At 41.0% G+C, this 22471-nt stretch overlaps 1 protein-coding gene across 1 annotated transcript in view; it reads left to right on the top strand.

Annotated features, from left to right (window-relative positions):
* Positions 1-22471, top strand: part of KALRN (kalirin RhoGEF kinase) — a 497270-nt gene that overhangs the window by 341436 nt on the left and 133363 nt on the right. Inside the window, exons 18-31 of the mRNA XM_050711733.1 lie at positions 252-401; positions 1353-1467; positions 3956-4071; positions 4641-4763; positions 7654-7836; positions 9018-9136; positions 10351-10417; positions 11305-11414; positions 13789-13858; positions 15540-15629; positions 18613-18705; positions 20079-20190; positions 21441-21631; positions 22040-22141. Coding sequence (XP_050567690.1) covers positions 252-401; positions 1353-1467; positions 3956-4071; positions 4641-4763; positions 7654-7836; positions 9018-9136; positions 10351-10417; positions 11305-11414; positions 13789-13858; positions 15540-15629; positions 18613-18705; positions 20079-20190; positions 21441-21631; positions 22040-22141 — 1641 coding nt within the window. The remainder of the gene's footprint in view (positions 1-251; positions 402-1352; positions 1468-3955; positions 4072-4640; positions 4764-7653; positions 7837-9017; positions 9137-10350; positions 10418-11304; positions 11415-13788; positions 13859-15539; positions 15630-18612; positions 18706-20078; positions 20191-21440; positions 21632-22039; positions 22142-22471) is intronic.

The raw sequence follows: 22471 nt of genomic DNA, 5'->3' as shown, positions 1-22471 counted from the left end.
TGGAAGAGAAGGATTTATCACCCTTAAACCAGATGAATTGCATCCCAAACAGTAGAGATCCCTGTGGGCAAGAATAACTAATAGATCATTCTGTCCAGGGCCTGTTTCATACCTGGTTATCCTCCATGCCATGGCCTACAGTCTAAAATATTTGGGTTTGAAATGTTTTTGGTTTTTAGACGTTTTCTGAATATGTTCCTCCTCATTGTGATTGTGGATAACTAAGTTGTTTTGCTCTGGGCATGCTTCAGGTGTGCAGTGTATTAGAGAGCCTGGAGCAAGAATACAGACGGGATGAAGACTGGTGTGGAGGTCGAGATAAACTTGGACCAGCAGCTGAGATAGACCATGTCATCCCGCTGATCAGCAAACATCTGGAGCAGAAGGAGGCTTTTCTCAAGGTCTCATTTTAGTTCTGTAATAAATCAGAAAAAAAACTCCCCATTAGGTAGTCAATTTAGGGCACTGTTGGTAAGTTTGAGAGAAGGCTCCAAGGTGTAATTCCAGTTCAGATACAGGCTCTCTGTATAAGCCCTAGGCTAATTTCACACTGATATAATAGGAGTGATAAGCATTATCATCAATGTGTGTCTCCAGGAGATGTCATCAGGACTAATTAGGTGATGTTTACATTGCACGTGGAGAATGCTAGTTGTTATGGTGGTTCAAAGTATTTATTTTCAAAATTGCATACAAGGAGCATTATAAATGACAAGTGTTTATATGGTATTTTGGTGCTGGCTTATACAAACTGTACAGAATTTCAGACTCTGTCCTCCAAGCCAATACCTGAAAAACTGCTAACAACTGAAGCCGTTGTGTCTCTGTAGCATAGCACTGGGATGGAGACTGAGATTTCCTGCTGCCTTCCAGTTGTTGCTTGCTAAGAATCACAGAGCTGACAGGCTGACAAGTCAGCTGACAGCCAGCCTCCCACTTCCACTAACACTGGTGTACAACATGAAACTAGTCTGAGAGGCATCGCTTAAGAACCAATGCCTGTAGATTGCATGCTTTTGGAAGCAACGAGTACTCTTCTTGAGAGAGGGTTAGGATTGGTTAGATTGAAAATGTATGTGAGGTACAAGCTCTTTGCAACCAGTTGCTTGATTATTGTCATTAATTTGCCTTAAGATGTAAAATCAGGCACTGAATTCAAAATGACTCATGTATTTTAATACATTCATGAGGCTGTTAGTTTATTAGCTGGGTTTGTTGACTCTTAACTGAAGCCCCTGTGTTTCCATATGAAAGAGAACTTCTTGCAAAATAAGCAGACAGTTCCCTTGAGTCCTTTTTGCTTTCTTTGTTTATGTTTACTAACTTTTCTTGGCGGGGGCTGTTTTTCTTAGGCCTGCACTCTGGCACGAAGAAACGCCGAGGTGTTCCTCAAGTACATCCACAGGAACAATGTTAGCATGCCTGGAGTAGCAAGCCATACCAGGGGGCCTGAGCAGCAAGTGAAAGGTTGGTGCACCAATGCAATGACAGCATCGTGGGTTTTCCTTGCATCCTTCCTCCTCCCTTGCTAAGTTCTGAGTTGTTGTCATCCTGAAGTTTGTGCTTGCTGAGAAGGTACCTTAAGTTTTGGTATCTGCTTTCACTAAAATGACGTATATGCCTGACACCGCTAGCGGTGGTAGTGAGGCCTCTCAGAAGGTGATCCCTCTTCTGCTAAGCTCTTATGCAAAGCTCTGCTATTGCAAGTGATAGTGGGGAATAAAGGAAAGGGCTTTGAAACTTGGGCTCTCTCCGGCTTCCCTGGTCAGGGGAGTCCATGGGAGTGACACTGTGCCATTGCCCACTACACAGGTAGTCAGCTGAGATGATCATACGTTGTTTTGTCTTAATATCTAAAAATGAATAAACAAGTACATATCAAACACAAGATCTAGATGCATCCTACTTCTTCTGAGCACTGGAAGTAAAAAAAAAAAAAAAAAAAAAAAAGAGTCCAAGCTTGTTTGGTCCTAGGTTGGATCTGCAGTATTTTTGTCCCTGGAATCACCCTGCCACATCAAGCAATCACTAGCAAAAATATCTGCCTGTGGTTGTTTTCCTTTGGTCAGAAGAGCAGTTTGCAATCTTATGATACATCTAAGATGTTTGAAATGTTTCCACTTCTCTGCTTAATTAATCATTTGTCAACCTGTGGCTAGCAATGCTGCAAGGTACTGATAACAATAATCAAAGTGAATCTACAGAGCTAAATCATTTTTGATTATTATTGGCTGGCTTGCAAACTGCAGAAAGAAACAGCCATAGCAGTACAGCCGTTATGTCTGTGAAAGGGATAAGAACCTTGGTTATATACAGAAGGTGAAAATGGTGCATCTGAAAAGATTATTCCTTTCTGTTGATACCAGTTCTGCTGTGTTAATCTGACTTTGGTCCTCCACTTTCCTTGCTACCGTGTCAAATATTTTTGTGTTGTGGACATTTGTTTCCTACAGTTGAAAATCTTGGGGAAATTGCTTAAACCTTGATTCAGTGAGTCCCTAAATATGCACCTGATATAAGTTTGTGAGTTTCCCTCACTGAGTTTGTTTGAAATTACTCACACATTTATAAATCAGCTCATATGTTAGTCTTTTTGTAAGTCAAATGTCTAAAGCAAAGTTGTTAATATAGAACAAAATTAGTTTTATTTGGCATAAACTAGTTATTCAGAGACCTGATCTGGAACACCCATGACAAGTTTCCAGTTAATTTTGTCATTCAGACATAATTCCTGCTGTCTCCAGCAGGGACTGGGCTACATTTTACAGTTAACTTAAGAATTACAAATTTTTTGACCATAATAAGTGTCCGACTTGTAAATGCGAAGGGATGTATCCAAATCTGCTTTCTGCCAGTGGAGTGGATACATAATCTGTGGATGAATCAAGGCTCAGAAAGGGCTTGAGGTAAGAGATTATTTTACTGGGTGAAGTAAATGATCATAACTCACTGTAAGGGATTGACAAACTGGACTTAATGTTTTAATACAAAATAGTGTGGCTGCTGCTCAGACTGCGTGTGCCTAAACCCCCTCTAGTGGATGCCACATTTGATGCTATGGGAAGGGGCTGCGGTGCCATACCCAGGACTGCCTGACACAAGCTGCAGGGCTGACAGCCACAAGAGACTTAGCATGGTTTCATTAGAAAACAGAGCTTTAACTGAGGTCTGTGTCAGTGATAGAGTGTAAATATCTTTCAATTTCTGTGGGTGTGATTTTTTTTTTTGGGGGGGGGGGGATTAAATCGGTTAAATCAGACCCTTTCGTCAAGTTGATACACTCTGGCTGAGCACCCGCAGGTTTCAAAGAACATGTATATGCCAGACCCCAAAGAGAGGCCAGTCTCCTTCAGGTCTGTTCCTGAGCCTCAGTGTCTGCCACATCCCCTTCACACAGAAAAAGAGTTTAGAGGATCAATACCAGGCCCTAACCCAAAGTCCTAACCTGGCAGTTATTGCAGGTCCCCAGGAAGCACAGCTGTACAAAAACCTTACCAATATGTCAGACTGGAGGCTTAGGTCTGATTACATCTAATCATGATGAGTTCTGCTCAAGACAGCATTCTTTGGTGCCAAGTGCTGGGTAGCCTGTGGCCAGAACAAGGCAATAAAAAGGCAATTCTTCTGCGTCAACTAGCACCAGACCCCTAAAATAAGCAACAGAAGAGAGCAAAAGGACTAGAAATCAGGTACCCCAATGTATTTGCTGGGGTAAATTCCCAACTCTGTTCTAGCACCTCCTCCTTTACCAGATAACTCTGCAACTGCATCTTATTACTGTTGTTGTTTTTGTTATTATTTAAAGCAGTCCCATTGAATCAGTATTTTTTTTTTAGGAAGCACAAACTCAGGGGCTGTCCTTGGGTCCAGTCAGAGTGATTAAATTCAGATTTTAATGGCTTATTTCTTTATGTATTCCTATAACCACTAATCCTGCAGTTCCTTTGCCCTACAGCCATTCTGAGCGAGTTGCTGCAGAGGGAGAACCGGGTCCTTCACTTCTGGACCCTAAAAAAGCGACGATTAGACCAGTGCCAACAATATGTTGTCTTCGAGCGTAGTGCCAAGCAGGTAGTGTAACAACCCCTGTTTATCTTTCTGTCTTGGCAGTGTGTAAATAACCCTTGTATCCACATCGTGTGTCTATGTGGGGTTCCTATCGCAATCCTAAGTTATATTTAAAAACTGTAACTTTTGAATACATGGCAAATATATATTTTAAAAACAATTTAAAATAATTCCCAAGTCCAACAACAAAACACAGTATTTTTGCCAGGTCATATTCACTTCAGGATTTGTTCTTCAGTTAGAAAATAAATATAAGAGCAAACTGGTTTTATTGAGCTTTTATTGAATGAGAAAACTGATTTCGCTCTGTCCAGATTTTGCTGTATGTTGGTTGAATTCCCTACACTCCTTTTTCTCCTAGGAAACAGACAGCACCTTTTGTATCCTTTCCCATCTGCTTTAATTATTGTGTTCTTTTTATGTGTTCCTAGAAAGTGTATTAATACACACAGTATTATGTCACAGTTGCCCTGATATCCTTTATTTGGCAGATTTTTTTGTTAGTGGATTAGTTCTTGAAATACAAAGACTATTTGTTTTGTTTTTCCTTTGGTTGTTTCCGACATTCACAGGCCTTAGACTGGATCCAAGAAACAGGCGAATATTACCTCTCTACTCACAACTCCACAGGGGAATCGGCCGAGGAAACTCAGGAACTCCTGAAGGAATATGGGGAATTCAGAGTACCTGCAAAGGTAAAAGATGACATTAGTCTAATTACGGCATCTACCTTAGTCTGATTATTTATGGTTCTTTAAATGTCTTAAATCTCTGTAATCACATTCTCTTGATTTTGCATTTTCCTCCTGACGTTCCTAGCCCACAAGATAAATGTCCTTTGAGAATTGTGACCTTTCATTTTTAGCAAGACATAAGCACAAAAATGTGTTTTTCTCCCCCTTGGCTTGTACTGATTATGGAGCATTTTCGCTCTGATAGGAATGAAGAGAAAGTTCATTTGCATACACAACACAGCAGCCTAACGAGATATACCTAAATTCCATCCTCAGAAAATCATACAAGAATGACACAGAGTTCCTAATTGTTCTGCAGCTTCTGAATATACCCATGATCATCTTGGATTCCCCTTTCTTCTTCTTCTTAGCCTGGAGAAGAAGCTTGGGGGGCAGATCTCAGCAGTGTCTCCTGAAGGGAGAATGCAATAAAGACAGAGCCAGGCTCTTTCCAGTGGTGCCCAGGGACAGGAGAATAGGCAGTGGGCACAAAATGGAAAACAGGAGGTTCCCTCTGAACATCAGGGAGAACTTTGTGCCATGCAGGTGACAGAGCACTGGCACAGGCTGCCCAGAGAAGTTGTTGAGTCTCCTCCTTGGAGATCTTCAAAAGCCACTTGGAAATGGTCCCAGGCAAGCTGCTCTAGGTGGCTCTGCTTGAGCAGGGGGGATGGACCAGATGGCCTCCAGAGGTCCCTTCCAACCTCAGCTATTCTGCGATTCTGCGATTACAACCACAGTTTGTTTGATTCATTGCAGCTGGACTGATCACAGGCGGTAATTTATCTTACTAGAAATGTTCCACTGATCCCAACGAAATACTTTAAATAAATGGGTTTGTAAACTCTGGGGTGAGCATTTTTTAATACAAAGCTGCGCTACCAAGAATCTATTAATTTATATGGGGCAATTCTGAGAAGTCTGGTCAGGTTTACAGGGGAATAGTGATTGGATTTGCTTCAGACAAATTAATTCAAACCATAGGTAATTCACAGACCATGAATCCACAGGGGTATTAACAGTCATTGGTAAGGATCTAAATTGCAAAGTCAGACTGCAGTATGACCATGGCTTTGGTATGATGTAGCTTCATTTCAGTGTGTCCTGAAATTGATCTTCTGTAATCCTTAAATTCCTTATTGGGTTGTCCATGCTTGCATGGGTTTGATTCACAGGCTTTGTGTTCTTCATGTCCCCTTCCTTCTTACTGAGTTTGCACATTTGTGAAAATAGGAGATAAGAAGAGTGGATGGGAGCTAAATTAATCAGACAGGACCCATACAACATTCCTTTAACAGAACTATAGTCCTCTAACCATCAGCGTGCCTGTAGTTGTTCCAATTTATCATTTAATTGTAATCAGAATAATCCCAATTCATCCCAAAGTTTCCAAACTATTTCTATTCATGATTTAGCCTAGAGTTAAGTTTTATACGTTGTTGCTTTCTGACTGTTACTGGTCATTCCTCACACTGACACATCCAGTCCTGCTCCCTGGGACTCTACTAAATCACTATCCTGCTGCTGACCTAGAATATTTCCAGGGCCATGTGCAATCTGGTAAATGCAAGTCACTCCCAGATGATGTTATTCTCAAATTAAGCTCTAATTGAAAGCTTTCCTGATCCCAATTCCTTTCTGGCCAAACCAAATGTTTGGACAGCAAAAACACCAGTAGCTTTTGGGAATGAAAAACCCTTTAAATATGACAAAGTCAGATTTTTACTCCTCCATACCTAGCCTTGCTTAAGTACTCAATGTATTAAGATGGCCTCTGATTCTGCTGTTAGTTTATTTTTCTGGTAAATTTTCTATCAGGTTTCAAATATAAAACTAAATTGAAGAAAACAGTGGTTTGACAAGTGCTTGTCCTTTTTTGGCCAGATTGCTGATAATGTCAAGTACTTGACAGCATGAACCACTTCTGGCAGAGGGGAGGTTCTCCCTTTCTCTGAAAAGCAGCTCACCAGCATCTCTAGGGGTACAACTGATTCTCCTTTGCTTTTGAGGATTAACATGTGCATTACAGCTGGAGTTCAATCCATACAGTTGATAACTCTTTTTCAGAAGCGTTTTGCACTCGAGTTGGCTTAAACATAGGGTTCAGGCACCTTCAATTGCTGGGACAGATTTGGAATCTAAGCTAAAATTTATGACTAGCCCCTTTGTGCCAGATTTGCACAAAGTTCCTCAGTATGGAAAACCATGTTGACTGAGGGGCAATCTGAGCCCTAAAGGAATAGATAAGACCTCTGGAAGGTTTGAGGGCTTATTGTATGTTTTGGAGTTCAGGCATCTTTTACTTTGTAACGCTCCAACTGGAGCTACAATACTGACTGGGGATTTTATAATGGACAAGGAATTTGGATTTAAATTCTGTTTGTTTCTGAAGCAGAAAGTAGCAATTCACATTCACTTCCTGGATCGGTCCGTGATGTATTGATGACCTGTCTACACAGGTCTGCAGAACCACCTACATACAGATTCAGAGTAACTAGGTGTGTTTTATGAGGTATGATTCTGAAATCTCGTCTTCTACTCCAAGGCTCACAAAAATAAGTTTTTGGTTATGGGAAGGAGATGTCTCTAACTTCCAACATGTTTTTCTTATGCGTTTGTGTGTGTGGTTTCAAGTACTTGACTTTTTGTATCTCCTGCAGCTTCATAAATTTCATTATAAAAATATCATTTCTTTCATGTTTTACTGGGGAAAAGTTTAAAGCATTTTATTCTGCATAAGATGAAGTTAAATGATCTATATAAGATTGTGAGCTGTTTCTGAATGCAGTGTAAATTAAAATCAAAAGAAATAATAATAGTGTAACATAACTGAGCACCATGTTTTGGGCAGCAAACAAAGGAGAAAGTGAAGCTCCTCATCCAGCTGGCTGACAGCTTTGTAGAAAAAGGACATATGCACGCCACTGAAATCAGGAAGTGGGTCACCACTGTTGACAAACGCTACCGTGACTTCTCTCTCAGAATGGGAAAATACCGCTACTCCCTGGAAAAAGCCCTTGGAATCAATACAGAGGTACTGTAAGTCCGTGTCCTGCTGAGGTTTTATACCAAAGCTGAAAGTCACAGAGGGAAGTCTAGGCTACAGAATGAATGCTGCAGGTTATCACATGTCTATTATAACCACTTAAAACTAGTCAATACCAGAACTGTTCTTTCTGAAGAGAAAAAGTGTTGTGGTTTGTTTTGTTTGTTTGTTTTTGTTTTTTTGTTGTTGTTGTTTTTGTGTCATATCAGTGATATGAGGAGGAATCAGATGAAGATCAGAAGGATTTTCTAAACAAATGTTTGCAGTATTCTCCAGGAGACTATACAGCTACTGTGAAGGAGGGAGAAACATATTATTTGAACAAAAGTCTGTATTAATTTTATCATAAGTCATAAATATTACTGCTACACCATTATTTTGAATCAAACCCAGGCTTTGATTGGATGTTTCTATTCGCTCATCCTTTAACTAAATGAAAAAAATGATCACCAGCCTCATCTCTGAGCTCTTTTAGGTAAAATTGAGCAATACAAAAGCAACAAAATATAGAACCTCCTGGTATTCCCAAGCCACGTTATCAGGGGCGTGTCAGAAACAGAAACACTTAAAAACCTTTTGGTCAACCATCCTTTAAAATAAAGTACCAAAGAAAGATGAAAAAATTTCCTCACATCCTCAAGATAACTTAAATGTCCTGTTCCTTGTGGGGTCTTTAGTTTACACAGAGTTACTAACCACTTTCTGGAAAGGCATTTTCACAGCAGAAGGCCTTTGGAAGTTGGAATTGTCTCTGGGCTCTTGTTGGGTAGTGCCCCTCTTTTTCAGACTGTTTGTGAGGTCTGATACTAGGCAATTAATTGAGATGTGAAAGGAGTAAGGTAATATTTAGATGTTTGTCATCAATGTGTATTCCTAGATAGATAGAAGTAACAGCAGAGACTGTAATAAAGTTCATAGTGGGTTTGGTTGGGTGGGTGGGTAGTGGTGTGGTTTTTTTTTGGTTTGGTTTTTAAGATTTCTTTCTCACCTTCTCATCTTCTTCCCTCTCACTGTAGTTTTTCTAAATCTCTTTGAATTTCCTTCTTTCTTACACTAGTATCTTTATCTTCATTTTGTCCCTTCTTATCCTTTTATTCTCATGGACATGCTGCAATTTACACAACAGTAGTCTTACATGAACTTAAAATCTGTACTGTTACTTTTTCTAGGATAACAAGGACCTAGAGCTAGATATTATTCCAGCAAGTCTTTCAGACCGGGAGGTAAAGCTGCGAGATGCAAATCATGAAGTCAATGAAGAAAAAAGAAAATCAGCCAGAAAGAAAGAGTATGTCCCAAAACTCTCACAATGAGTCATGATACAATATCTACAAGTGATTCTGTGATATTTACATGACCAGAATGGACTGACATCCCTAAAACTCCTAGCAGTGGAGCTATTGAGATATGTTTACAGGTGTAGAGCTAAAGTTGTGGTGTGTAGGCAAGAGAATATCAGAACATACAATTTGAATTTCTTTTGTTTTTAATCACAAGTTACTTTTAGAAAGGGAAAAGAGTTAGTTGAGCACTTCGAGTAGACCCTGATGTCATGAAGATACTCATTGTCATGATTTCTTTCTGAAAAAAAAAAAAGAAAAGAAAAGCATCCTTGTAAGTCTAGGTATTCTTTGAACTCCACTGACATCCAGGGGAGTTATCTGGGCTTCAGTCACTTGAGGTTTAGGTTCAAATTTCAGTGGGTGTATAACTGAGAGGGATAGAAATATTTCATACAAGTGGAAATATTGTGAGAGTGCTTCTTGCACTTAAATCTAGAAATGCTTCACTTTTACAATACTTTGCCTTAAATTTTGTGTGAGAATATTCTGGAAAGCATTTGTATGTATGATCCTTCTCATCCCTCTGAAATAGTCATTACTCTGGACAACCTTAATAAGAAACCATTTCTCCTTTAGGGGACAGTGGTTACACTTGGTCCTCCTGTGGCACATTTTCAAAGCATCAAGCATTTGATTTTGAGCTTGAGGCACTACAAATGTGGTTGCTGGGCTTCTCAGCAGTTTGCATTGTCTCCAGTCAGATACCAAGCTGTTGTACCTTCTTCAAACTAGCGGTGTCTCCCAAATCCATTAGTATTCCCACTGAAATTCAAGTTTCAGGTTGACTTTTAATTGCATGTTAGTGAAGTTGCAAATGTTGTCAGGAAATCTCAAGTCTTTTCTTATGGAAAAAAATAGCTGACAATTGGTTGACTGCTATAGCTTGGTATGTAGATAGTAAATCATGCCTCAGCACTGCAGAAATACAACTTAACAGAATTTTATGCAGAAAAGGTATTTAAAAAATAATGCTACAAGATACTAGAATATCACGTGATATTTCATATATGAAACTGAAATGTGCAAAATGAGGCAGTTGGAGGTTCAGAGTAGAAGTACGTTGATTCATGAAGACAATAGAAAAATGTTGTGTTTTCTCTTCATTACATTGCCTATAATGCCCAAAGCACACAAAATACCTTTTTTTTTTTTTTTCCAGATTCATTATGGCTGAGCTGCTTCAGACAGAAAAAGCTTATGTCAGGGATTTACATGAATGTTTAGAGGTAAGTTACAGCCTGGGGAGTCTCCGGTGTTTTTAGGAAGGACACGCTGTCCTTTGTGGTGGTGGTGTGAGGTTACCCACCATTGTCGACTGACAGCAGAGCCATGTCTGGTGGTGGGAGCCTGGTGAGAGTGGAGGGAGCCTGTCTGCCAGTGGCAGAACAGTGCCCTGTGCTCCTCACATATATCTGTAAACGTCTGCACCTCTGGGGACACCTCAGTGTGCCTTTAATATCAAAATAGATAGTAAGAGAGTAAGAGCAATGTCTTGGGACTCAGTAAATAGCGGTATGTTCATGAGTTGACCTGAAATTTGTTGGATTCCATTCTTTTTTTCAGTCATGGAGCGTTTCCCTAAGAATTCAATTCTCTTTCTTTGGATCTTCTCAAGCTAGAGATCACCTCAAGCTAGACAAATAGCTGGATTTGCACTGTCAAATAGCTTACCTAGCTCTGCAGCAGGGTGGTTCTGAAGGAGACTGTGATATTCAAGGCAAAAAGCAGAGTGTTTTTCAGTGAAATCTGACAGATTTCACATTCCTGCAGTTTGAAATGGAGTTTTATGTGTCTAATGCTACTGAAGTGGCAAATGCAGCTTATCTTTCAACTGTTTCTGCCTGAAGTTCTTGGACACCATCAGTTGGACAGCAAAGACAGGTGCTATTGCCATGTTTTTGCCTTCTCCTCAGACAACTTCTCAGTGTCAGCACTTTGAATTTCTCTGGAGAGCTTTTTTGACACTGGAACATCTGTTTTTTTTACCCTGTTTGTTTAATCACAAAGTGTGTAGTTCCCTTGTCAGCCCGTGCCTTTGGCAAGAAAGCAAGGAGATCTATTCTTTTTCACTGCATTTATTCTCTCAAAGCTAAGAGTTTTTGCTGTCTTCCAGACTTACCTTTGGGAAATGACAAGTGGAGTGGAAGAAATACCCGCTGGGATTCTTAATAAAGAACACATCATCTTTGGCAATATTCAGGAGATATATGACTTTCATAACAAGTAGGTTTTCCTAACATTTTTGTTGATGTTTGCTGACTAAGGAAACCAAAAGTATACATATACCTACACATCTATGTGGTGTCCGCTCTGAACACCTACAGTAGAACGTACACCAGAGTGTAAAGTAATTGATCTAGATTTATAAAATAATGTTTGATTTCTTGTTTTGTTCATTTTTTGTTTTTCTTTTACAAAAAAAGAATTGCATTTTTGTTAAAACTGTGCCTACAGCTGATTAACAATGTTGAAGTCCTATTACACCAATACTTTGTAGTCTTACACACGTTTTCCATCTCACAGCACTGTATTTGTGCTTTGCATATCTTCCATTTGAGGAAGAATGGGGCACTGAGGTAGCAGGCATACTCCTTCAGCTTTACAGTTTAGGAAATGAGGTCTTCTTGATGGATGCATATTATGTTTCATATATATAGCATCACAACTTGTATCCCTATCAAAATGTGAGAACTGCAGCCTTTGGCTCCATTATAGCTGCATGTCTCAGACAGGTGGATGTGAATTCGTAGTAATGTTCAGCAAAATTAAAGGAGTAGAAACTTTGGAACTAACTTTTCTTGTTTCTGATGCTTGTGAGTGACTTAACTGAGGAACTCTGTGCTCTGAGGTTACTTGTTGCCTAGAGAGAGGCTGATAGGTTTCAGTAAATGTGATGCTTTTGTGTGAATTGATAGTGTTTATATTAATCAGATGGATATCAAGGTTATCAATGGTAGGACTTTGGTATCTGTGGGTAAAAAAGTCAGGTACTACCACATTCAAAGGATTGATCATGGCAAAATTTGGTAACAGCATGGTACCACAGCTGTGACTCTCTAAATCATGCTGGGGTGAGAGCTGATAAGTAAAGTGAATATTTTAAGTGGAAAATATGAAATAGAAAATAGATCAGGTCTGGAAGCTTGTCTGTCAAAAATACAATCTCTTGGAAAACACAAGGGGAGAAAAAAGGAATGGCTGACATGAGCTGGATTAAGAAGTAGCTTTCTTGCCACTTAGAGACTCACTGTGTTTAATCTGTAAGTAACAGTGCTTCCTTTTATCAAGATGAGACTGTATCAGATGTGCTTAGAGGGCATTGTTTCCCTGATAGAATATGAATGCAATGGGAGTTACAACACTTAGGGATGCTGAATCCCACAAGTTCAGCCTGAATTTCAAAGTCTGTCTTCAAGTTGTACATCAAAAGCAAGGCAGTTTGAAAAACAGCTCAGAAGACTGTTCTCTGTTGAAGTTCTGGGAGACTTTCAGTGCTTCAGACAGGTAAATGTGCCATCGTATGCACATGAATATGGTCGAGGAGAGGCTACTGTTTGCCTACTTCTGTGCAAGCAGCTTCAAAGCATTACAAAATAGTAGAGTCAAACTACATATTAGATTAAAAAGGCCTTTAATTAACAGATGAATTGACTTACAGCCCACAAGAATTGTGCAGTCGTACCAATAAATATTCTTCCTCATTTAACTATGCTGGGATCACCCAGTTGCCTTCCCACTTCCCCTCTCCTCTCTGTGATGTTGTTTTCCTTTTAGTGACTCTGACTGATGACATCTGATTACTCTTTTTGACTTTCCCTCACTCTCAGCTGCCACCCCCTTCAGACCTCAGTCATGCCCCACAGCTCCCTGTTGCTGCTGTTTCTCCTTTCTCTGACCTGTCCTTTACCAGCTTGCTGCATGTGCATCATCCTTTTCCCACCACAGCTTCTAACAACACTAAAATAAATTGTCCCCTCCATACCTGCATCCTCTGATCTTCTCCTTTGCGCAGTGATGTTAATGCATCCTCCGACATGATTCAGGGCAAGAGAAACAGCACACAAAGTTGCTTCTCCTTCTGCAACTTCTGTTTCATGTTGCTCTTTCCACCTAGGCATTGTATAAGGCTCTGTCTGAAATCAGAGATGTCACTCACAGTACAAGGTGATGGGAGTGAGTTGATTATGAAATCTGTATGTGGGGAATTTACTACTACCCACAAAGTGTCAAGTTTGTTTAAATTGTCCTTTGCTCAGAGTGCCGAGTTTCACAATGGGAAGCTGGAACATTTGGGCTCCTGTTTTTGAACCACTTCACAAGATCTTTTTGAAGATTTGGTCTGGTTCTTGAATATCACTTTGTCTTCCTGAACACACTGGACCCTTACCTTTTTCATTGTAGTTGAGTGGGGCATGTTTCTACTCAAATAGCAAAGCATGCCTTTGCAAGGACACACTTTCTTCACTGGCAGCACATTTGATTAGCTTCACAGTCAAGATACAACTATTGGTCATTAACACTGATCAATTCATTGGTCATTCTGCTTCCCCTGGGTATTTGACTGTAACTAATTACATCGGTGTCTTCTTTTTTTTAGCATTTTTCTGAAAGAACTCGAGAAATATGAACAACTGCCTGAGGATGTGGGCCATTGCTTCGTCACCTGGGTAATGAGCCTTCTTCTTTTATTTATTCAAATTAATTCCTCCAGTACAGACAGAAACAAGCTGAGAATTGGTGCAGGGGTTACATCCCTGGTGAAAAGTGAAATCAAGGGTAAATCTGTAATGAGGACTGTTTCTACCTTCACCCTCTCAGGGTGGAAGCTCCCTTCCTTAACTCTTTCTCTTCAGTGGTATGAAAGCCTTCCAGAGTCCCACTCCTTGTCCTGCACTGGCCAACACAGTACTTACCTCTGCTGGTTCAAGAACCTGTTCAAAAGGAATTTGTCAAACCAAATCTATATTTAAGGGTGACATTCATTCCTTTGCAAAGAACCCTGCAAGTATGAAACATTTAAAATCATAATCTACCCTCCTTAGAGAATTTTAGTCATGCATGAGGCCTTTACAAAGGCATGAACATCTTCTTTTATCAACGTTTTGCTTCAGAAATGAGTGTCAAATTGCTGAGCCACTGTACTCTCTCATTCCATTACCCACTGCCAGGAAAATTTCCAGCAGGACTTTGAAATCTTGATGCTAAGAGTCTTCATGAGCATAGGAGGCTCCAGGAATTGGCTATGGTAATTTATCTGTATGAAAACTGTTATCTTTTCAAAATATTTACCAGGCAATTCAGTCTTCTTCATGTTTTCTCTGCTGGTTTTATTGATATTTTAAAACTGTGAATTAGTATTTTTGAAGTCATTACAGAACCTTTTCACTTACCAAAAAAATGAGCATGTTTGGATGATTTTGAATAGGCTTTTAATTTGAAAACATGGCACAAATACTAATGAAATGGATTCAGAAATTTAGTTTACAAGGAAGAGGTTACATATTTATGAAAGATGAACGCATTTATGTATCATTCTGTGCAAAATATTCATGGTGCTTTTAAGATAGTACCACATCACCTCAGCAACAGTACTTGTCCAGAGCTGTGCTTATAGATGTACATGCAAAACTGCCTGCCCAATTGCAAGGTCCTGTTATTTAGATTCATGGTATCAAAAAAGCAATAGTAATCAAAGGAGGCCATCCTCCTCTGCCTGGCTCCCTCTCCCTGAGACCAGTGTTGAGTAATATAAAACTGCTCTAAGGCAGGACTGCACAGATGCTTCTAATTTCCTCTTAAATAAATTAGGAAATGAAATGCAAAACACTCTTAGCACAACATAAAGTTTGAGCCATTAAAGTCTGAACCAAGGTAGGAAAGGCAAGTTTGAGCCAGACATCACAAATCTGAGCCAGTCTTAAGACAAAAGTGTTGGCTCAAGCCACTTTCAGCTAGGTGAGTGTCTTGCCCGGAGTTCCCATGCTGGCTTTATCTGCAAGTAGGTGATAGAGCCAACACTTCATGACTGGGATTTGGATGCAATCTGTGTAACCTCATCAGAGCTCTTAGAAATTGTTTTTCAGCTGGATTAAAGTTTTAGGCCTTCCCTCTGTCGCATTTGTTAAAGAAAGCTTCCCATAGCTGTTACATGGTGCACCTCATACCCCTCAGAATTGCTCAGGTAAGGTGTGAACTGCCTCTAGGTCTTCCATTCTTAATTCATATTTCTCACATTGCTTCGAGAGGTGGGGGTTTGTCACTTGTATTTGTCCTGGTGAGCCTTAATGAGGGACTGTGAGAGCAGAGAAATAGCTTATCTTGCTTTTCCCTTGATGTTTGTTTTCACAGGCAGATAAATTTCAGATGTATGTCACCTACTGCAAAAACAAGCCTGACTCCAGCCAGCTCATCCTGGAGCACGCAGGGACTTTCTTTGATGTAAGCAGCCACTGCCTTTTTCCTTCAGCATGCATACTGCATCCGAAACACCTCCTCTTTACATCTGAGCAACAGATTCCTTTTTGTACCTTAACATTTGAGTTTTCCATTCCACTGCAGATACCACATGCCGTGGAAACTGATAGGCTGTAGTGTGATGTGTGATCTTCATCAGTGTGGCAAGTCATTTTTAATGGAGACAGGCACTCTCATGGGAACCTTTGTGCATTTTTCAGACACAATCCTTTCTGAAGATCTGGTTTAGATATACTCTCTGCTTCCGGGTTTAGCGGTAAAATGAAAAGCAAATCCCATTATATTTTATGACCTGAAATCCTTAAGTCCAAAACAAGATCCTGTTCTGCAAATCTAACCCACCGTACTAAACATTTGCCTCGTCATACTAGTAAGGAACTCCATTGCCTGCAATTAGACTGTTTCCCTTACAAGCAGTACACCTGGTTATAAACATTTGCAGGCTCCCATCATGGTTTTGTGGACTGAGAAAAAAATCATTGAAGTTTCTAGGTACTCTTACACTAAGCACTTCCTCTGATTTTTGGAACCTCATGCATTTTTCCATGCCTGTCTGCTAGCTTATAGCTTTAAGTAATTGTCTTTCTGAGGAAACACAAACCAAAAGCAATCCTTCCCCCTAAAAATAAATAAATAAATAAATAAATAAATAAATAAATTAAAACCTTAGTGTCTCTTTTCCAAAGAGAAACCCTTTTACAAATCGTTAAGACTCAGCAGTATCCAGCCTATGATGTGGTTGGCACATGACGTGATTCAGTTCCTCTGGGTTTTGTCTGTGCCACTGATCAGTTAAACTCAACACTGAAGGGACTCATGTGAGCCAGAAGAAATGTAACGAACACTTTTTTTGTTGTTGTTTGTTTGTTTGTTTGCCTTGTTAACTAATGGTGGAAGTAGAATTGAACCGAAATGGATTTTCCAGGAGGTGGCGCTTGAGCTTGTTGAATGGTGTGTACAGGTTCTCCATGTTTCTTATCCCAGGGCCTCTGTAAGGTCCTGTGCTGCTCTGCGTAGAGGATATTTTTGGTGTTTGCCTGGGCTGCTGTCATTGCATATAAGACTACATGTATAACCTGTTTGTAGCTCAGCTTGGTGCAAGACAACTGCTAGCACAGTGCCTCACACACCTTCAGTTCCCCCAAGCCCTTGGGACACTTTTCAACCCAAGTAGTAACTTAAGCTGTGTTTAATGGTGAGCCATTGTGTGCTATAACATGAACTAAGCTTGCTTCAAACAAGAACCAGAGCAAAGATGAGAGCACGGAGCTCTGTGGCTAGGCTGCTTCAAATCTAGTTCAGGTCTGACAGTCACAGTCAAGCAGGCTGCTGTCTTATTCAAGACTTCAGAGACCAAAGGGAAGAGCTGCAGGGAGAACGTCCCTCTCCAGCAGTGTATTTATCTGATTGCATGTAGCAGTGCTATTGCTTTCCAGCTGCAGGCTCCCACGCAGCAGGGACATCTGTTACTCCACCAACCTCCTCTGCCTCTGCCCAGTCTGACCAGGGAGCATCCTGGCAGAGAAGGGGGTGCCCAAGGGGGACACGTCTTGCTGGGAGCACGTCCTGCTGATCAGAGAGCTGGAAGGAAGGAGTAGTGCTGAATTAATCACTTAGATTCTACAAAAATTAGTGTCCTTAGCCAGCTGCAGGAAGTTCACAGGTGTGGCCAAAGCCAGGCTGGCACACGCAGTTACTAATTGAAGCCCAGCCATGTGCTCTGCAGACTCCACCAAACAGGGAGCCAGCTGTGACTCAGCTTCATGCAAACTCCCCTAAACCCCACACAGAGCTTCTTTCCTTTTGGGTCCTGTTCATGGCACAGGCATTTATTTCAGAAAGAAAAAAAATGCCTAGTACAAAACCCAACACCTTCTGTTGGCACCTTTTGTGAAAAAATGGCTATTTTTGCATCTCAGCATAAACACTAGAGCTAAAATAAATAAATAAAAAGTAGTATTCAGCAGAAAATCTGTATACAGAAAGAAAATCTCTGTTCTTGGCAGTTCTTCCCCCTTTATCTTGTGCAACTTCTTCACTGTATAGCCTAAAAGTTACCCTCCAGCCTCAGACAAATCCCATTCCCCCTTCCTATCTCTTCCCCTTGTACCGGAGTATATCCTGGCCAGAAGGGGGGCAGGCATGCCCAGAGCCTGGCGGAGGCAGAGAAATCCCAGCCTGTCCTACTTCAGCACAGAACCTGTCCCTGAAGGGCAGCAGGGATCAAATATTCAAAATCTTTTAGACGACTAAATATGTGCGGTAGGGTCTTGAGGGATTCTCAGGAGCTCCCACTGGAGTCCTTTGTAGACCTCACCCAATATCTACCTGCAATGACTCCAGAAGTTCATGAGCACGTCACGGTGATCGGCACAGACATTTGGCTGCCATTCAGAAGCACTCAGTGCTATAAGAGGTATCATAAGGGCCTCTCTCCCGGCCCCCAGCTGCCGCCTCAGAACAGCATAGGTCTGTCAGCACTGTCAGCTGCGTTGCTCCCATGTGGATATTTCAGCTACCTCAGGCCTCTCAGATGGTACTAGCTGCTTATGTTTAGACAGCTAAATTGCACCCTACTTGTGCAATTTAATTTAATGTCACTCCATTTTAATTGAACGTTAAAACTCTGCTTTCAGCCTTCGTAGCTAAGAGAAACCAGTTGACATGACAGATAAGTCATATTTAAATCAAAGCCTGTGTAGTTTACTCAGCGTAGCCTTAGCTCAACTTGCACACTGCTCCTGCTGTCTGAGTGGCCTTAGGGGGACACTGCAGTTTAGTGCCAGCCTCTCTGAAACCACACTGATATTTGTATGTGAGCTTGAAGAGATTTAAAATGCTAAACAAAGAAATGCAGAGATACAGAGCTGACGTTTGTTATGGGTGGATCTGTCTGGCAGGGGGTTAACAGTTTTCCATGACTGACTGCTGTTTTTATCTCTTCTAGGAAATTCAGCAAAGGCATGGTCTGGCGAATTCTATCTCTTCTTATTTAATCAAGCCTGTCCAGAGGATCACAAAATACCAACTCCTACTGAAGGTACCTTAGTGAGCTGCCCAAATCAGCTCACACAGAGCAGTTCACAGTTGTAAAGAGTTAGCTTTTATTCTAAAAGGAGCTGCTTCATCAAGTTGTCCGTGATCTGTAAGCAGCTACTACTGAGCTGCTGCTCCTACTACCCAGGCCTGAGCATGACAACAAAGTGTGAAATCAGGTTGCATATTTTAAAGGAAAATACTCACAGAGAGAAAAAAAAAGCAAACAGCAAACAAGTGATGGCTTGCTTCAGCTGGTTGTGGGTGTACAGGTGGATTTAATCCTGAAAAGCAAGAACTGGGAAAGGGAAATTGAAGGGATGACAGAATGGTTTTACTTTCCTTTTCTTCTTGCTAAGTTTGTGACATGTAATATTTTGATTAAAGGCTTCAATGACAGCAGTCATGAACTTTGGGAAAGGATTCTTCACCGAGACTCCTGTTAGATTCTGTTTGGGAATGGACACTTGTGTTTGAAAAACAGCAAAAACCTTCATATACAAAACAAAGACTTAAAAATGAAGCATTAACATTTCCCATTTAAAAATAAAACAACAACAACAACAAAAACTTTTGATTGGTTTCTTATAAATTGGTTATAGTTTTTTTGCAAAATCTTGTCAATAGCTGAATTTTAGATCTAACTTAACCAGCTGCTGTTCAGTTCTAAACTAGAAAAGCAAAGAAAAATATCTTTGGGATAATGGAAGAGACAGATTCTGACCTTGACAAGCTAGGACCATAGATGATACTTGCATCTCTTTAGATGCATGCTTCCTGTGTATGTACAAATGGAGTGGTGCACCGTACTACCAAGGTACTTACTGGATACAATGAGTGTTTCAACAAATCTGTGCTTCATACCAGTTTACTGAAACAACAGGCTTGCCATGGTCTTGTGAGTGTTGTGGGACAACAAGCCTGCACTGCGCAAACCAGAGCTACTGGGATGGCTAAAACAGCCCTTCAGTCGTCACCCTTTGGGTTCCTTCTCAGGTGACTCTTTCTAGAAGGGACCTGCCTGACCTGGGCACAGCGCCCTGCCAGCCCTGCCTGCATTGTGCCACAGACATGCTGCTGGAGCAGGCTGGGGTCCTGCTCCCTGACTAGTGTAGCTGGAACATGGGCATAAAACCTCAGAAACCCTCTGAGTGCAGTCTCGTTCAATAGCACCTTGACTTGTCTTGATTTATAGTCCTTCCCATATGATACCCCCTATTTGTGAGCATCCACAGTGAGTTTTGATGCAGTTCAGCTTTTTCCTGTCACTGTTAGTGACACTGTTCCAACTTTGCACTCTACATACCAAGAAGCACAACATGAGATAGAGACAGCATGATCGGAGTTTGCTTACAGGTGTTCTGCATTGCTTCTTAGGAACTGCTAACCTGCTGTGAGGAAGGCAAAGGGGAGCTCAAAGATGGTCTGGAAGTGATGCTCAGTGTCCCCAAGAAGGCCAACGATGCAATGCATGTCAGCATGCTGGAAGGTACAGGTGGATGGGTGGATGGGGAAAGGATTTGGGCGTGAATTGAGCCTTCTTACAACTTGTTTAGAAGGTTAACATAGGTTGGCTATAGCAGTACTGTTGGCTGGCCATCGCTTTCAGGAAATTCCTAGCTCCTTCTGAAATTTCACCAAAAGTCTTGGAGACTGGCTAGGAAGCTTTGGAATTTTGTTTATATTTGTGTATAAAATATTTACATATGTAGTATATGTATACGTTACGTATACATGTATTTATATATGGATATATACATCTGCATGTATATGTAGACATATACAATATATATATTTGCTGAAGAGTTTCCTACTTACTGAAACAAAAATACCTTCTGAAACAGTATCAGTTGAGCTGCTCACAGCTGTAATGATTATTGGATGAAAACATTTCTAACATCTAAAAGTCTCAACATTTCAGAAGAAAAAGTTCTGGTTTTCTGAGTCAAAACAGTTTGTGGTTCAAAATATTAGTATAATCAGCCCAAAGGACAAAAAGTATCACAAAAAAAAAGTATTTCAAATTTATAGAAAATGTTTTCTCTGGAGAGAAGTGTGACCCATGGGCTGCTGAGATAGCAGCGGGAAGGGCACCTTGTACCCAGCCCACACCTGAGAACTGTCCCCAGGACTCCCTTTTCCATCAGGCCTCCAGGTTATGTGGAGGGCATCCTGCAATCCTCAGATATGAAGGTTTTTGACATGCAGCTTGGAAGATCAGGAACTACTCCTGGAAAGCATGTTTCAGACAACCTACTGATTTGCTCTTATACATGTAGCTCCCCCAGCACACTGCTGTGGGCTCAGACGGGCCCTTGGAGGTTGGGTTAGCATGCTTGAGGGCATCATGTTATGACATGGTACTTCTAGCCACAGCATCTTAGATTCCTCTGAAGTTGTGGTGACATGCATAAGATTCCTTGCATTGCAGTTCTGTGTACAGTAACCACCACCGAAAGCTTTATAATATTTATCTTTAAGTAATTACTACTATTCTTAGCAGAAGTCTCATTTAGCACATATGACATATTTGGCTCTGGTGAAATAATTATGATTTGGCAGTAGACAAAAAAAAAATGTATTTTCACCAGCGCAGTAAATGCCCGTTAATGTCCTTTCAGAATATACATAAAAAACAGAAAGACTCTTTTATTCCAAATCCTCCTGGCTCTGTTGCTTCTGGGCATTACTGCCCCCAAGAACAAGTACTAGCCAATGTGTTTTGTGTGCTCTATTTAGGGTTTGATGAGAACCTGGATGTCCAGGGAGAGCTGATCCTTCAGGATTCCTTCCAAGTGTGGGATCCCAAGTCTTTAATTCGGAAAGGCCGTGAGAGGCATTTGTTTCTCTTTGAAATCTCTTTGGTGTTTAGCAAAGAAATCAAAGATTCTTCAGGACACACAAAATATGTTTACAAGAACAAGCTACTGGTAGGTGTGGCTGCAAAGAAAGATTCTGGGTGTTGCATTTCTTGTAGGTAGAAGTAGAGTTTGGGGGATGGCTTGTACTTCCCTGTCTTGGGTTGGGGATGCTCATGCCACCTGGGGGGGCTGGCTCTGGGCCCTGTGGGAAGCCAAACTCACAGTGAGTCTGGGGAGGTTTAAGAGAGTGAGATGTGATGGGTGGGTGGGAATTGCATGGAGGATCACTTAAACTATTCACTCTTTCTTGCCATACCCTGATGGTTTTCTGTCTTTTATCTGTGTGTAGCAAAGCAGACAAGATCTCATTCCCGTATCCATCCCTGCCTCCCCTGATTCTCCCTACAAATGTAAAGTTTTCTGGACTCATGAGGCTTCATTTATATGAAATCTCTTACCGTCTTTCCTCCACACTAGACCTCAGAACTGGGAGTGACTGAACATGTAGAAGGAGATCCCTGTAAATTCGCTTTGTGGTCTGGACGAACACCATCCTCAGACAATAAAACAGTGCTGAAAGTAAGTCTTTTTTGTTTCCTTTGCCTTTAGAGCTGCTAGTTGAGGCCTCGAGAGCCCTAAATGGAAGGTCAGTTTCTTCCATCCTTATACTCACATGGCTTCCATATCTGTCGGTGGGGTCATGCCTGCGTCAGGAGCAATTCAGATCCAAGGCCACAGTCTGAGTCAAGCCTTGCTGAAATTGCATTTCTTGCAATCTTGACTGAGCAGCTACACACTAACACAGGACACATCTCGGGGTGTTTTCTGGGAGGTGTAATTCCCTTAGTCCTATGCCACTGGGTTTGTTGACAGTCAACATTTTCCTCAGCCCTCCAGAGCTGCCAGCCA

This window comes from Cygnus atratus, chromosome 6, assembly GCF_013377495.2.
Source record: "Cygnus atratus isolate AKBS03 ecotype Queensland, Australia chromosome 6, CAtr_DNAZoo_HiC_assembly, whole genome shotgun sequence".
Lineage (NCBI taxonomy): Eukaryota > Metazoa > Chordata > Aves > Anseriformes > Anatidae > Cygnus > Cygnus atratus.
The sequence above is the reverse complement of the archived record's forward strand: the minus strand, read 5'-3'. Positions and strand labels throughout refer to the sequence as shown.